Below are 16,622 nucleotides of genomic sequence, written 5' to 3'. Positions count from 1 at the left end.
TCTCATTGACTCTGTATGATTTTTCACAAAGTAAGCTGAATTCCATTCCAAAACTAAATATTTAAAACGTCTAGTGCCCTTTTCGTTAAAGAAACATAAGCTGACGAGTTCTTTCGGTCGAGGTTTAAGTTTAGTATGTGGAATAGTGGTATAAAGAGTTGAAAAATCAAAGGTTTGAATGTTGGTACAATGTTTTAATGATTGAGATTGTAAATTTACCAATAACTCTTTTGAATTTTTCAGTATCCACATCTGATTAACACCACTTCTTGAATATGCCGTTTCGGAATATTTCTGAAGTCCTTCTGTGACTGCAGTGAGTATGGCAGTAAGAACTTTAGAAAGGGGTTTAGTGGAACACTTTGAAGAACCTGCAATATACCTTTCCTTATAAGGATTCTTGTGAAGCTTCGGAATCCAATATAAGGATGGAAGATCCTGGTCTTCATCCTTTGGATTAACACCAATGGAAATTGGTATCATTACATTATGCTTGTTTTTTCACAACATTGTATGCTAGGCCTAGGCCATATTTAAAAAAAAATCAAATCCTTTCTTCCAAAGAGTAAAATCTTTCCTGAAACATAGCCGATTTATGTTAAAAACATAAAAAATAGAATTTTTGAAAATTAAATAGAGCTTTCTGAAAAGATACCTTGGTCACAGCGTCAAACATTTCGTTAAATATTATATCTGTTACAGAGCAGTCAATGATGTGTGCTATCTTGTTCCTGTAAAACTTTATTGTAGATATTGCAGTTCCTATGCTGAAGTCGACCTGTGGAACTTGATGGTCAACGACATCGATGGCTGCCAGATTTCTTAGTAGACATGTCATCAATGTTATATCAAAATTGGAAGACTGAAGAGTAAATCCCTCTGAAAAAAATCAGCCTCATATAAAATTCTAACTATTTGATCTAATTAGGGTACACTTTATCGTGCATTTTATATTTGCATTTTTTTTTATCAATCGATTTATGAATTTCGAACAGCGGTATACTATTGTTGCCTTTATTTGTATATTTCTTAATTCATTCATAAATGCTGATTTATGCAATGACAGTTTGATTGCATATTAATCAAACGAATTACATAAGGCATAATATTATGAAATAAATATCACAGGCAAGTGAATATTTTAAGAACTTATGCAGGTGCGGAGTCTACCTGCCTCATTGAAAATCAAACTTAAATTAATAGAACATGCCGTGTTGTTTTGTGCAAATTTAAAGTGCAAGCATTTTGCAATATTTGTTTTAAAGTAGCTAATCCTATTGTTATTTAACTGAACTTATGCATTTGATATGATCTGAAATTCTGTGTATGCAAATAACTTCCGGCAAGGTGCTTGGGTAAAAAAGTGCATCATACCTCAAATGGAATTCAGTCGAGTAGAATTGACTCCCAAATCACAACATACAAACGATACGCCTATATAATTGTTGTTAATCATGAATTTAACAGCATTCTAATTAAGGTATTATTTATGCTCATAAAATTACAATTCAGTGCAAAAAATGTAATATTTTGTTATAAACATATAATAGATGTGTGTATTTTTCGTACCAGTTTAATACCATTGGAATAGTTACTGCTACTCTTTACACGTTTCTTTACTACTAGACATTGTGTTCTATGTATGCAAATTTCTTTTTGATAGGATGCAAATGACATTAAAAAGTTATTACATACTTGGTAGAAAAAGTGTGTCCCACTGGGTTGCGGTAATTGTTTTGTTCTGTTTCAGATAATTAAGTTTCGAGTAGTTCTTTGTGATCTCTTTCTGTAATGTGTCTGGACAAAATTCTAGGTCGAAGATATATTTAATAGCCGAACGTGATATATTAATCAACAACAGAGAAAGCTTCATATAATTGTTTTTTTCCTTGGAAGCCAAATGCTTAGATGCTGTCATTCTGTAATAAAAACATAAAAAACAGATTATCAGACAGACTCAAACTTACAATAATGACTATCTTATATTATCAGTATGCTTAAAACTTTTACTTTCGTCCATTCTCAATATTTTGTATACTTGATATATGTTTCTCTTCTAGTAACTTTGAGTACTCTGATATTTGTACTTAGTGTCTTTTTGTTGTTTGGATATACAAGTACCTGGCCACGTCTACTCAGTCTAGTATTTCTGGTAACTTTGATAACTATTCTATTTGTATCCATCTGATGATTTAAGCCTTCTTGAACTAATTTTTATAGTTCGTTCTTATGTTGTACTGTTAAAACACTGTCCCAAATGAGGTAGAGGGTTGGGGTCCAGCCACAGTCTGTATGTATGTTCATCTCCCAGGTCAGGATCATGTCTCTTTTGAAATGATACCACATCTTCCTTTTTTTTTTTAAATTAATTGTGAATTTGACAATAATCTGGATTCAGTAGCAAAAACTGTATAAATATACAACACAAGTGAATAAAAAAATCAAACAAACACTAAAATAAAAAATCAAATAACACTTAAATAAAATATAACAGCCATCTAAACAGTTACTGTCTCTGAAGGTAAATATTATAAAAATGTCAACAAAAATGAATTTGTCAGAGAATAAAGGTTGATCAACAGTATAAATTTTCTGAGAATTATAATGTTTATCATACTTTGCCAAATGAAGATTTGACTGTGCTCTTTTCAACCATAAAATAAAATGGTCACAGAGTTATTTTTCAAGCTACAGTCGTGCAAAATTGCCCGAATTTGTATAGATGTACATGTGAAAACACAATTTTGTGAATAAAACGAAATCTATGCAATAGGATTTTGAAATAGAATATGCGAAAACAGTTTTTATATTATGCTCTAGGAAAATAAAAAAAATGGTGTCACCGAACTCTTTTGCTACAAGAAAAAAAATCATTTTTTACTATCATTCCAGTATTCAAAAACATACTATTAGTGTAATCTCCCCTTTAAAAGGCCAAGTTTAAAATTGATTATTAAAACATACATATGTGGTAAACGTTTAAGCATTATTAAATAAAGGCAACAGTAGTATGCCTGCTTTTCGAAAGTCATAAATAGATTGAGAGAAAACAAATCCGGGTTACAAACTAAAACATGTAAAACTGAAGGAGGCAAACACATCAATTATAAGAGAAAACAACGAACTACAGAAACACTGAATGAAGTGCATGCAACAAAAACCAGAACGGCAATGCAACACATACAGAAACGAACTATACGATAACAACTGCTGTTTTCCAGAATTGGTACATGACATTTTAATGGCCAAACCTCTTGCTTTCATGGCAAGGTTAAATATAATACTAAAATGACAACATTACATGACAGGACTACAGTACAAATAAATGCAAGAACATTAAGGACAGAGAAATACACATTTACATTACAATAGGACATGTCGACATGCTTAAAAGAGGGACGAAAGATACCAAAGGGACAGTCAAACTCATAATCTAAAACAAACTGACAACGCCATGGCTAAAAATGAAAAAGACAAAGACAAACAGAAAAACAATAGTACACATGACACAACATAGAAAACTAAAGAATAAACAACACGAACCCCACCAAAAACTAGGGGTGATCTCAGGTGCTCCGGAAGGGTAAGTAGATCCTGCTCCACATGTGGCACCCGTCGTGTTGCTTATGTAATTACAAATCCGGTAAATAGTCTAATTCGGTATGTCACATTCATGAAAGGGAAGGGGGTTATAGTTACGACGTAAGGAACATATCCGATATCATTTGTGAAACGGTTATTCCATAACGGTCAACCAACTCGTGATGGCGTTCGTAAAATTTACGAAGGGATGATTTCAACTTCACCATTTGGAACTCTTGGTTTAATAGCTTCCTTGTGAGCAGTAACCCTCTATCAAGAAAATCATGATAGGAAATGCAAGCACGGGAATATCGTATCAATTGGGAGATAAGTATCAAAGGTACCAGGCTTATAATTTATAACCTCAAACGTGCGTTTCGTCAACTCAACAGTGACGATAAAAAATAGCAATAAATCATGCAATTATTTTTATTTATATTAATGAACGGTCTTACACAAAAATTGCCTATCATTAACTGTTTCAAAATTTACTTATTAAGACAAAGCACTAGACCGATTGTGTACTGCTTTCGCAAATTTCAAGATGGCGGTAAACCGTCAATCTGCCTTAAATGATGTATTTTGATTAATTTTTGTTTGTTCTGCAATTGTATTATTCTATCAAAATTGGAGTAAAACTTAATCATGTTAATCAGTCTGAGTAAAAAAAAAAAAAAAAATACGATTTCAACACTTCTTTTTTGGACTCTCTGTTTTGAGAATGCTTTTATATATGTCAATAAAATCATCATGTATACCTGGATTAAATCGTGTACACCAGACGCATGTTTCGTTTACAAAATACTCATCAGAGAATCTCTAATCCATTTACATCGATTCAAAAGTGCAAAATTACACTTTTTCGAACGTACTTGATGAGTTTACCTAAGAACAGATAGACGAATTAAAAATTAAAATCGAATAAGAAAATAAAAACTGAATAATAAGGAAATGAAAACCAAATAAGGAAAAGAAAATCGAATAAGGAAATAGAAACCGGATAAGGAAATAGAAACCGAATGAGGAAATGAATATCAAATAAGAAAACAGAAACTGAATAAGGAAATAGAAACAGAAAATGAAAATCGAATAAGGAAATATGAACCGAATAAGGAAATGAAAATCGAATAAGGAAATAGAAACCGAATAAGGAAATAGAAACCGAATAAGGAAATAGAAATTGAATAAGGAAATGAAAATCAAATAAGGAAATAGAAACCGAATAAAGGAATAAAAACCGAATAAGGAAATGAAAATCGAAAAAGGAAAAAGGAAATAAAGACCGAACAAGGAAATGAAAATCAAATAAAAAAAAAGAAACCGAATAAGGAAAAAGAAGCAGAATAAGGAAATAGAAACTGAATAAGGAAATGAAAACCGAATAAGGAAATATAAACCGAATAGAAAATAAAAAATAAAATACCGATCTGAAAGGCAAACTCAACAGACGAAGTTCATTAAAACTGACAATTTTAAAAGCTATCAACCACCAAAAAAAGTGAAAACCAACTGTTATATTCTTGACTTGGTACAGGCATTTTCCGAAGTTAAATCTGGCTCTATAGCTAGCTAAACTTCTGTTAGGAAAACTGTTTCTTTACAGATTCAGTCAATCTGTTAATATTTATCTCACATTAAATTAATTTTTTGAATTTTCATTCAGAGCTTTTTTTTGTGTTTTGCACGTGCTCTTTACGATAAACTGATTATTATCTTTTCACCTTTTCTGTAAAATATGTATTGTGCATATGTAAGATATACATAGCTATGGTTTATTGAATAATTTAACTAATGTCACATGATCAGAAAAAAAAACTGGACTTAAAAACAACTTTCTGTTGGTAATTTGATCCGTCATATAGCAACACTGGTTTTTTTTTAATAACTACGGTTGTAATTAATTTTTAATTAACTTTTTCGACCAATCCCCAATTCTCTTCAAATTCGTACTATATTCGGCCTTTTTGATAACTCTTTTTAGCAAGTGAGCTTTTCTCATCACTTGGCGTCCGGCGTCCGTCGTCCGTCGTCGGTCGTCGTCGTCGTCCGTCGTCGTTAACTTTTACAAAAATCTTCTCCTCTGAAACTACTGGGCCAAATTAAACCAAACTTGGCCACAATCATCATTGGGGTATCTAGTTTAAAAAATGTGTCCGGTGACCTGGCCAACCAACCATGATGGCCGCCATGGCTAAAAATAGAACATAGGGGTAAAATGCAGTTTTTGGCTTATAACTCAAAAACCAAAGCATTTAGAGCTGACCGGGATAAAATTGTTTATCAGGTCAAGATATATCTGCCCTGAAATTTTCAGATGAATCGGACAACCCGTTGTTGGGTTGCTGCCCCTGAATTGGTAATTTTAAGGAAATTTTACTGTTTTGGTTTATTATCTTGAATATTATTATAGATAACGATAAACTGTAAACAGCAATAATGTTCAGCAAAGTAAGATTTACAAATAAGTCACAATGACAAAAATGGTCAGTTGACCACTTTAGGAGTTATTGCCCTTTATAGTCAATTTTTAACTATTTTTCGTAAATCTTAGTAATCTTTTACCAAAATCTTCTCCTCTGAAACTACTGGGCCAAATTAATCCAAACTTGGCCACAATCATCATTGGGGTATTTAGTTTAAAAAATGTGTCCGGTGACCCGGTCAACCAACCAAGATGGCCGCTATGGCTAAAAATAGAACATAGGGGTAAAATGCAGTTTTTGGCTTATAACTCAAAAACCAAAGCATTTAAAGCAAATCTAACATGGGGTAAAATTGTTCATCAGGTCAACATCTATTTGCCCTTAAATTTTCAGATATATCGAACAACCCGTTGTTGGGTTGCTGCCCCTGAATTGGTAATTTTATGGAAATTTTACTGTTTTGGGTTATTATCTTGAATATTATTATAGATAGAGATAAACTGTAAACAGCAATAATGTTCAGCAAAGTAAGATTTACAAATAATCCCTTTAGGAGTTATTGCCCTTAATGGTCAATTTTTAACCATTTTTCGTAAAACTTAGTAATCTTTTACAAAAATTCTTCTCCTCTGAAACTACTGGGTTAAATTAATCCAAACTTGGCCACAATCATTTTTGGGGTATTTAGTTTTAAAAATGTGTCCGGTGACCCGGCCATCCAATCAAGATGGCCGTCATGACTAAAAATAGAACATAGGGGTAAAATGCAGTTTTTGGGTTATAACTCAAAAACCAAAGCATTTAGAGCAAATCTGACGAAGTTAAATTGTTTCTCAGGTCAAGATCTATCTGCCCTTAAATTTTCAGATGAATCGGACAACCCGTTGTTGGGTTGCTGCCCCTAAATTGGTAAGTTTAAGGAAATTTTGCTGTTTTTGGTTATTATCTTGAATACTATTATAGAAAGAGATAATATGTAAACAGCAATAATGTTCAGAAAAGTAAGATTTACAAATAAGTCAATATGACTGAAATGGTCAATTGACCCCCTAAGGAGTTATTGTCCTTTATAGTCAATTTTTAACAATTTTCATAAAATATGTAAATATTTACTATCATTTTCCACTGAAACTACTGGGCCAAGTTCATTATAGATAGAGATAATTGTAAGCGAGATTGTAAGCAGCAAGAATGTTCAGTAAAGTAAGATGTACAAACAAACACATCACCATCACCAAAACACAATTTTGTCATGAATATATCTGCTTCTTTTGTTTAATATTCACATATACCAAGGTGAGCGACACAGGCTCTTTAGAGCCTCTCGTTTTTTTATTATCTCGAGAGTGGTATCCATGATGAGTTTTTTTACATCAACATGTTTTCAGTCAGTTATTGTTGCCTTTTTAATATGCTATGTATATTTAAATTAATATCTTAAGTTTACTGCGCCTTTTAATTTACTCAAACTGTCCCACAGAGAGATAAGATTTCAAACGAAAGTCTGATAGCATACAAGATGCTCTGACAAATTTGTCAGTCATTAATTTATACAAGGCTTCTAGTAATCAATTTCTTTTTTTTTTACCGCACACCTACTTTACAACAGTAACATGACTGGTGCTTCTAGTAGAAAAGGATCTGGTCACCCTTTAGGAGCATCTGAACAATGCTGAAAACACCCTTAATTTTGTAGACTAGTTTTTCTTTTCCATGTTTTCCATGTTTTCGTCACATTTCTTTTGTATGGCGTGTTCAGGTCCTCTTCGACTTTTGCGTCCTTAGTATTGTTTTGCCTCTTTTACAAAGACATAAATATTTCTCAATTGTTGACAGCAGCATGACGAACTGCGAACGAAAAGGAAACAAGGATCTTGTATTATATAGCGATATATTTATCCTTTTAAAGTATGCATTTTATACTCACCTTTGAACACACAAAAAAAACATGATTTGGTCATCCGTGTCCCGTGCTACAAGTTCTATTTCTGTATGCGAATATTCGATCTTTAAAAAAAAACACTTTCTGTGTATGCACAACACAAGCTATACATTTTACAGAAATCATATCTATATTGCAGACAAGGAAAAAGTAGGTCACATGTATTCTATAAATACAACATGCACAACAAATATAAACTTTTCATGCTCTAGCAAGTATTGATTTAAATCATAACAGCTTCACCATGTTCACAACAACATTTAATAAAAATGGTAAATACTATGTGTAATTCAAATGTTTGTTGTGAGAAATCTACTTGAAGAATAATTCGTTTACCATGTTTAGAAGCCGTTGATATTTATATATAAGCATTCTAGAATAAATAGCATTTCCGTATGGTATGTTAATTATTTGTTTAGAATTGCATGAATTCAAATCTCCAGAAACTGATATCACAGAGGCTTTTGGACTATGATTTTCTATTGAAAAACTCACGTAGAATTGATTTATGTTCCGAGGCAATTAATGTAACCCACAGCTTTCTATCCATGATTAACAAATATTAGACATAATTTCATTGATTCCTAACTTCACGTCGATAATATGATCTACTTTCATTTTCACCATCTAACATGTCTAATAATATAGACGTCTTTACTTTCTTTGTAAAAAATACACAGATGTATCAATGAATTTTTGTTTAATTCAAGACAAAACAAATTTAATATGATTCTAAATACAGATTATATCCAAAAATGGTAAATATAGACTGAAAAAGTATATTTTCGGAAAAACAAATAATTCTCAATACATGCAATACACCAACAATATTTCACTTTAAAACAGTTTAATCTACCCGATGAAATGGCAAAAATTGAGGTACAATAGGGTGTATTCTTCAAATCGTAAAACAAAAAGGTTCAAAAACAAACTGTGAAATTAGCCATGTAAGCGGAGAGAAAATAAAAGAGGAAGTGATATATAAATAGGGGTGACTTTGCCTTGCAAAAGTTGATCTATAGATAGAACCTTATAAAATGTGTTGGAAGAAATTAAACCACGCAAGATGCCTATATTCTACCCAATCTATGCATCATATCTACAACCCAATTTCGTTTAGTATTTGACTAATCTCTGAAACAAACATTCCCATCATCATGCGGTCTATTGTCCTATTGTGTAGTCAAAGCGGTCACATTTCTTTAACCAAGTTACCAAGTATGGTTGTGATAGCCTGAACTTGATAACTTTGATGAACTTTTATTTATTAAAATATTTTGTACAAGTCGAAACATCTGTAAAAAAGATAGATGTCAATATTTCTTGCATTATTTATTTTTTTGTTTTTTTTTTCGATTGTCACTGTATATCAACGATTTTTCGTTGTTCTTCTAATAATTTTCTTAACTTTTTGCTTGCATTATGTCATTTGTTTTTCATATAAAATTGGAAAATGGAAGTATAAATCTGTTTTTAATTTTAATTGAAATAGTTCATAAAATCAAAACAATTATGTTATTATCATATCTGTACATGTAAAACATAACACACTTTTGTAGAAACAAAGCATCAAGATCTGCTAGTGAATACAGTCTCACAAGCTTTGATGGACAATTCAATACATCTTAAGGCTAATGCATATCAAAATATAAGTTTTAATAGTTCCAATTAACGCTTTGACAACGTTTACAATGTACACACTCACACTACTGACAATTGTGTGAATTGGAAAATATTAAGAAGAATATTATCGCTTCAAAGCAACTAGATATTGTTAAAATATATTCGAACACCGAACATAATTACTACAAATGACAAAAACAACCAAATATATGGTACATTCTGATCATTGCTACCAGGTTGATGTATTGCCTGTAAAATTAAAATAATTTCTCTGTTTCCATTTTCCTCTGCATAAAACAATGGTATTTGCCCATGTTTATCTGGTTGATTTACCAATGCCTTATATCTACACAATAGGCTTACAATTTCCTGGTTACCAGCTCGACAAGCGACGTGTGGGGTCCGCTTATCTGATTTACCTCTGTTTATGTCTGCACCGTTGTATATTAGTAACTCTGCAATTTCTGTAAGATTATTATAACTTGCCAAATGAAGGGGCGTGGAACCATTTTCATTGCTGTCGTTGACATTTGCGCCATTTTCAAGCAGAATTTTCACAATTTCTCTATGATTTTCATGTGAGGCAAAATGTAATGGCCTAGAGCCAGAAAAGGTTCCACTATTTACAACAGATTTTGCTCCATGGCTTAGTAAAAGTTCAACTATTTTTGAATGACCTTCGTGAGATGCTACATGAAGTGGTGTTAAGCCAAGATAGTCAACACCATTTACTGATAATCCGTGTAAAATAATTCGTAAATATAACTCAACATGCAGACATCTTATACGTTCAGGTATTTCACATCCAAAATTTTATGGAAATATTCTTTATAAAGCACAAAAATGTCAGTATTCTCCTCACAAACTAACAAAACCTTTAAATAGACTTATTAAAAGGGGATATAGTTACGATACTGTTGTCAGGTCATTAAAGATTGCATATTTTGGCTTTAACATTGATTCACTGATAGGGTCTTTGCATCGGAACTAAACACATTTATTTCTAAAAAAACAGTTGTTGGCATGACACGGGTTATGTTCTTCTCATATATTTTATGATAGTATGATACTAAACCCCTAACGGGAGGGATTGTACCTGATATTCATATGATGAAGACATAATCTTTCAATCAGTTTAATTGAGGTCTGGAGCTGGCATGTCAGTTAACTGCTAGTAGTCTGTTGTTATTTATGTATTATTGTCATTTTATTTATTTTCTTTTGTTACATCTTTTGACATCAGACTCGGACTTCTCTTGAACTGAATTTTAATGTGCGTATTGTTATTCTATTACTTTTCTACATTGGCTAGAGGTATAGGGGGAGGGTTGAGATCTCATAAACATGTTTAACCCCGCCGCAATTTTGCGCCTGTCCCAAGTCAGGAGCCTCTGGCCTTTGTTAGTCTTGTATGATTTTAAATTTTAGTTTCTTGTGTATAATTCGGAGTTTAGTATGACGTCCATTATCACTGTACTATTATGCATATTTTAGGGGCCAGCTGAAGGACACCTACGGGTGCGGGAATTCTCGCTACATTGAAGACCCATTGGTTGCCTTCGGCTGTTGTTTGCTCTATGGTCGGGTGGTTGTCGCTTTGACATATTCACCATTTCCTTTCTCAATTTTAGTATCAACGCTTTTGCCGACTCGTAATTTCCGTCGTGACACATAGCATGCAGTGCTGTTAACATTCCTACGTCTGTAAAATATGAAAAGTAACAGGTATAATAATATTATTAACCTTCCTTCAACTTCACTCACTGTGTATTACCAAAATTCTTATTCAACATTCCCTTGAGCCATTAATCAATGTAAAAGATATGTTTTCTCTTGATACAGCGTCTGTATTACTTTTTTTCATTTTAGGTCTTGTTGTCTGAAAATAGATTTTCGGACCATTTCATTTTAAAATCTATTTTGTCATTGACGTTGCATTTTTATGGTCTCTTCATTAGTTTGTAATACTTGTTGTAGTAGACTTAAAAATAATCAATAAAATAAAATTGAGAATGGAAATGGGGAATGTGTCAAAGAGACAACAACCCGACCAAATAAAAAACAACAGCAGAGGGTCATCAACAGGTCTTCAATGTAGCGAGAAATTCCTGCACCCGGAGGCGTCCTTCAGTTGGCCCTTAAACAAATATATACTAGTCCAGTGATAATGAACGCCATACGTATTTCCAAATTGTACACAAGAAACTAAAATTAAAATAATACAAGACTAAAAAAGGCCAGAGGCTCCTGACTTGGGACAGGCGCAAAAATGCGGCGGGGTTAAACATGTTTGTGAGATCTCAACCCTCCCCCTATACCTCTAACCAATGTAGAAAAGTAAACGCATAACAATACGCACATTAAAATTCAGTTCAAGAGAAATCCGAGTCTGATGTCAGAAGATGTAACCAAAGAAAATAAACAAAATGACAAAAATACATAAATAACAACAGACTACTAGCAGTTAACTGACATGCCAGCTCCAGACTTCATGAAGCAATGTCTACGAATTAACTAATTTAATCAATACAAAAATCATCAGTTAATATCAATAGCCTCTTAAAGCAATCAATTGGTAGTATCAATCCTTGGTAATTTTTGGAATATTTTGTATTGCTAATAAATTCGGCAGTTTACAGTTCCTACCGTCCTATACAGTTGTCGTGTAGACTAATTACCTGAGACTGTAAAAATGACACCAAATCGAGTTCTTAATTCTTACAGTAACAAGTGGTTTTGTTAAATAACTCAATTGCGTAAGAAGCGAAACTCGTCTTAACTAACTTTTATCTCTATTTATTGTTCATTAAAAAACAACAGTTTCACATGTTTAAAGTTGGGAAAGAGTTGGATCAAGTGTTCTTAAGTTAGCGCACGGAATCGACATAAAATGTCATTTTGAAATCAATGACGGACCATAATTCATGAAAGGCAATACAGAACTGTGCCTTCATTTTATCATCTTCATCAAGTTGTGTTTATATACTATAAACTAGAAGTATGATATTATAAATCAGCGTACTAAACACACAAAATGAAACTAAGCTTTGAGTGCTTGAAACAGGCAAAAAGTAAGGCGTGTCTACATAAGATTAAGATATGTTAATAGTCGATAACCATAATAACGGGTCAAAGGTCTAAAGCTAACCATTGAAACACAAATATTCTTTTCGTGAATGATATATGTGAATTCGATTCCAATGTTGTCACACCTAAACAGATATAAAAAAAATTTGCAAAGCATTGCGGACATGTTTGAGCTATTACAAAAGCGTCCTCCAAGCCCACAAGCCGTACTATCTAAAATATACAGACTAAAATCTTGTTTGTTAAAAGCCTTAGAAGAACAATAACTCAGTAAAGGAGTCGTATGAAAACTTAGTGGAAATGCAGGACATATATATATATTTTCATACTAAATAGTGTGTTAAAATTACATTGTTAGGCAATCTATAATTTTATTTGTGTACTAATTGCATTAATCTCTGTACTGATTAATCCACACTCCCATAGATTTGTATGTCATGTGCTGCTATTTATAGGCACTGATATATCTATACTTATATATACATATTCTGCACATTGTTACAAATAGTTTTACCATCAAATTAAATTCCAAATCAATAACAAATTGAAATAATTTTTTAACGTTGTCCCCAACCTATGTGCACTAATTCATTTACGAAAATAAATGTTCTACAATTCTTGCTCGTATGTTTTTCATGTACAGTATATCATATCTAATGTTTTTGGTAGTCAATTAGTTCTCCCAAAAAGCGACGGTTTGTCTGTATTAGGACAATATTACAAACACTTACGTTTATCGAAACTTAAAGATCCCTGTTTTATTGACGCACAGTCATTACCAAGTGCTGGGTCTAGTTTAATAATGGCCTAAAAATAGAACATAACTTTTGGAACAACCCTTTTATTCTTATAAACTCTACAGACTTATAATACTTATAAACAGCACATAAACTTCTTATATATATATAAAATTATATATATGAACACTTATTATTATGACATATATATGCATGTCCGATCTCAGGAGCTTGACGTCATTGGTTGTCGTTAGTTTTTGTTTGTTATATTAATTTGTTTTTTATTATTATTTGGGTTTCTCATCTGATTTCGTTTACATTCTGTCATTTTGTTTTTTTCCTTTATTTTCATATGAAAGATAGACGACACATTATGAAAATTAATATAGCATTGAAATTAACTGTCTCTTATTTGCGCAATTATCTGCTGTTTATCTTCGAGCACAAATATTGAGGAATACATTTTGTTATAGCTTATTTGGTGTATCAAATTAGTTTCAGTCAATTATAATATTGTAATTGTATTTTATTCGTTTCGTTCACTTGTGAAAAATGTGAAAAGTAGGCAATTGTTGAAAGTGAAATTAATTTACATGGTGAATTTTTCACGGCTATTAAAAGCATGACGAATAAGTATGACATTTGTTTATTTAGTATGTTATTGTTTTGCTTTTTCTATCTTTTTTGCATTTTTACCTATTATGTCTGTTTGTTTTGCTCACTCATCGTTGTCAATATAATGGAATTTAATGTGTATCATTAAGATAAGAGATCAACTAGTCATAAAACCAGGTTTACTCCACTTTTTTCTACTTAAGAAAATGCCTTAACAAAGTCAGGAATGTGACAGTTATTGTCCATTCGTTTGATGTGTTTGAGCTTTTGATTCGATTAGGGACTTTCCGTTTTGAATTTTCCTCGGAGTTTTATTTTTTTTCCTTTGTTTTGATATTTTTACTATGAATTAAAAAGAAAATAAGTGAACTGATGGTTGTCAATTGCCCAATTGCATTTCATGAAATGATTATCCTCAGAGTACATAAGTTGATCTAACACTGTGAGTTGACTGTCGTATTACTCAATCTTTCGGCAGTGTTTTGTGAACTATTGTCTGCTTTAAAAAAAGAAAAGAAAATATGTTCGCACAGAATAGGGATGGACGTTGAATCCGACAGTTTGGGACTGAATTCTAAATTTAAGGCGTGCTTTCCCTCTATAGTACGATCCATGAAAATATATTCCGTGAACTATTTCATGAATCGAGATGCAATATATGTTTTGTGCACAAACACATGAAAAAACTGAAATATTAAAACATCGTCCCAGGTAATTACTAAATTAATAATGATTTTGGTACACTTTCCTGAATGAATAAAAAAGTGAAATAAACTACATCAAGTTACTTTCGATTCTCTCTTTAGGGAAAATTTCACCAAACATATAGCCATCCAATTTTATCTAGTATAAGATTAGTTAACAAAATTGTACTAAAAAGATACCAACCTTTGTCAATGCGTCAAATATTTCGTTGAATGTTTGATCTGATATAGAGGAGTAATTATCTAAGTCTATATGAACCAACTTGTTTCTGTAAAATCTTATGGTAGATACCGCCGTTCCTATGCTGAAGTCAATGTTATAGTTGACTAGTGATTGAACGTTATCGAGTTTGATGTTGGTAATATTGTTTAGTAGGAATATCAAAAGGGTCATATCTAGGTTAGAGGACTGTAGTTCTAAACCATCTGCAAACAAGATATTTATAAATTATCGTTGAGATGACCAATGCTAATCTGTTTATCGCTTTTTACCTATGACTACGTTGTCAATTTCATGTCAATTTCATTAGCAACGCCACGTGCGTCCTTTGTTTCTAGCGATAAGTTTCCATCTTAAGCGAGTAGCATGATATGAAAAATTATCACAAAAAAAAAAAATGAAAAATGCACGAAATATCGATAATTGTATTTATTAGTTAAACACAGAAATAACTCTGTAACCTGATACGGTGTCAGTGAACAATGTGTCATCTACAACAAAATAGGTTTCGTCGATAAAAATGCCTTGTTTAATGCCTCAGATAGTGTATTTTGCGAAGAGATGTATTTGTTTCATCAACTTATATGCTGAAAAGTAGTCTTTTTTACTCCCCAATAGATTTGTCGAGTTTCGGTCCGTTTTTCATCTGCATCGTTATTTAACTTGTTTTGTTTGTTAATATCTTAAGCCGAAATCATGCTTAGCTTTTTAAAAGACAAAATCTAATTTTAAAATTTACTGTTACCCATCTTGCCATTATTTTGTCTTGATTCGCATCTTGGACGATAAAAGAGAAGCTTACTATGTCGATGCACACGGTCTCATCTTGTTCGGAATTTATGCAATTCTTTCTCTGTTTGCTTGTCTTAGTTTGTATACTAGTGTTACAAACGGGTTTATACATTTAGAACAACGATAAACCATTTAAAACTATTATATTCACTACACACTGCAATATTTAAAGTAAGCTAAATGTTATACAATATGCTATATGAAATACATATTTGAAACCTGAACATACTTGATGGATTAAGCGATGCCCATTGTGTTGCACTGATCTTGCCGTTCCCCTTTAGTGATACAAGTTTATTTTTGTGTATGGAGATCGCTGTCTTTAGTGTATCTGGATATAACACTTGGTCAACAGTCTTTCCAATAGCTGACTGTGATAATTTAAACAAAAGATGCACAAGTTTCAAATAATTGTTCTCCTCCTTAGAAGTCAAATGTTTAGATGATGTCATTCTGTAAAACAAAATGTAAAAAAAATGGGAAAGATTATTACAAAAACAAAATTATATGTAGTGTTATATTTGTACATCAGCACAATTTGTGCCAAGCTTGATGAATGTACTGGTTCAGAAAGCATCTTCTTGGTATCGTCGAGTATTTAAAGGCGATGAATTGACATTTTTAGTATACATTATCCGTACAGTCATTTATGTTGTGAACGTAATTGATGCATTTTTGTATGAAAAACTCTAATTTCTAGTATTGAAAAAATTACCGTTATGTGAAAAATCAAAACATAACTTTTGTCCTTGGTTAACTACGTATTTTTATTGGAGATAAAAGAGGGTACCCTCTCATGCAAAGCTCTGATTTCTTTTCCGACTTTGGCTCTACTTTAATGTTAGCTTAGAATGGGAATGAGAATGATGAACAATCCGAACTTTTCTGATTGGGTTC

The 16,622-nt window shown here is 32.1% G+C and overlaps 1 protein-coding gene and 1 long non-coding RNA gene across 3 annotated transcripts; both read right to left on the bottom strand.

Annotated features, from left to right (window-relative positions):
• Positions 1–660: 660 nt before the first annotated feature.
• On the bottom strand, positions 661–8,572 carry LOC143076023 (uncharacterized). Of its 2 annotated transcripts, none has more exons than XR_012978512.1 (3): positions 8,443–8,572; positions 1,696–1,919; positions 661–879 (listed from the first exon to the last, which is right to left on the bottom strand). It is a non-coding gene; the product is annotated as an uncharacterized LOC143076023 (long non-coding RNA). The 2 variants fall into 2 exon arrangements; XR_012978513.1 differs by lacking the exon at positions 8,443–8,572 and adding an exon at positions 7,605–7,847.
• Positions 8,573–9,299: 727 nt separating this feature from the next.
• Positions 9,300–16,174, bottom strand: LOC143076022 (uncharacterized). Its single transcript, XM_076251633.1, has 5 exons — positions 15,955–16,174; positions 14,898–15,139; positions 13,389–13,464; positions 11,201–11,272; positions 9,300–10,316 (listed from the first exon to the last, which is right to left on the bottom strand). Exons 2-5 carry the CDS (start codon positions 15,105–15,107, stop codon positions 9,712–9,714), a joined length of 963 nt encoding a protein of 320 aa, XP_076107748.1. The 5' UTR covers positions 15,108–15,139; positions 15,955–16,174; the 3' UTR covers positions 9,300–9,711.
• Between the last annotated feature and the right edge of the window lie 448 nt (positions 16,175–16,622).

Source organism: Mytilus galloprovincialis, chromosome 5 (assembly GCF_965363235.1).
Source record: "Mytilus galloprovincialis chromosome 5, xbMytGall1.hap1.1, whole genome shotgun sequence".
NCBI classification, from domain to species: Eukaryota; Metazoa; Mollusca; class Bivalvia; order Mytilida; family Mytilidae; genus Mytilus; species Mytilus galloprovincialis.
Note: the sequence above shows the minus strand (reverse complement) of the source record. Positions and strands in the feature narration are given on the sequence as shown.

Coding starts and splice junctions, on each gene's coding strand:
- LOC143076022 (XM_076251633.1), bottom strand. CDS start 15,107: ATGACCCTTTTGATATTCCTACTAAACAATATTACCAACATCAAACTC. Junction 13,465..14,897: donor TATTTGACGCATTGACAAAG/GTTGGTATCTTT, acceptor TTCTATTTTTAG/GCCATTATTAAACTAGACCC. Junction 10,317..11,200: donor GTCGGCAAAAGCGTTGATAC/TAAAATTGAGAA, acceptor TACGAATTATTT/TACACGGATTATCAGTAAAT.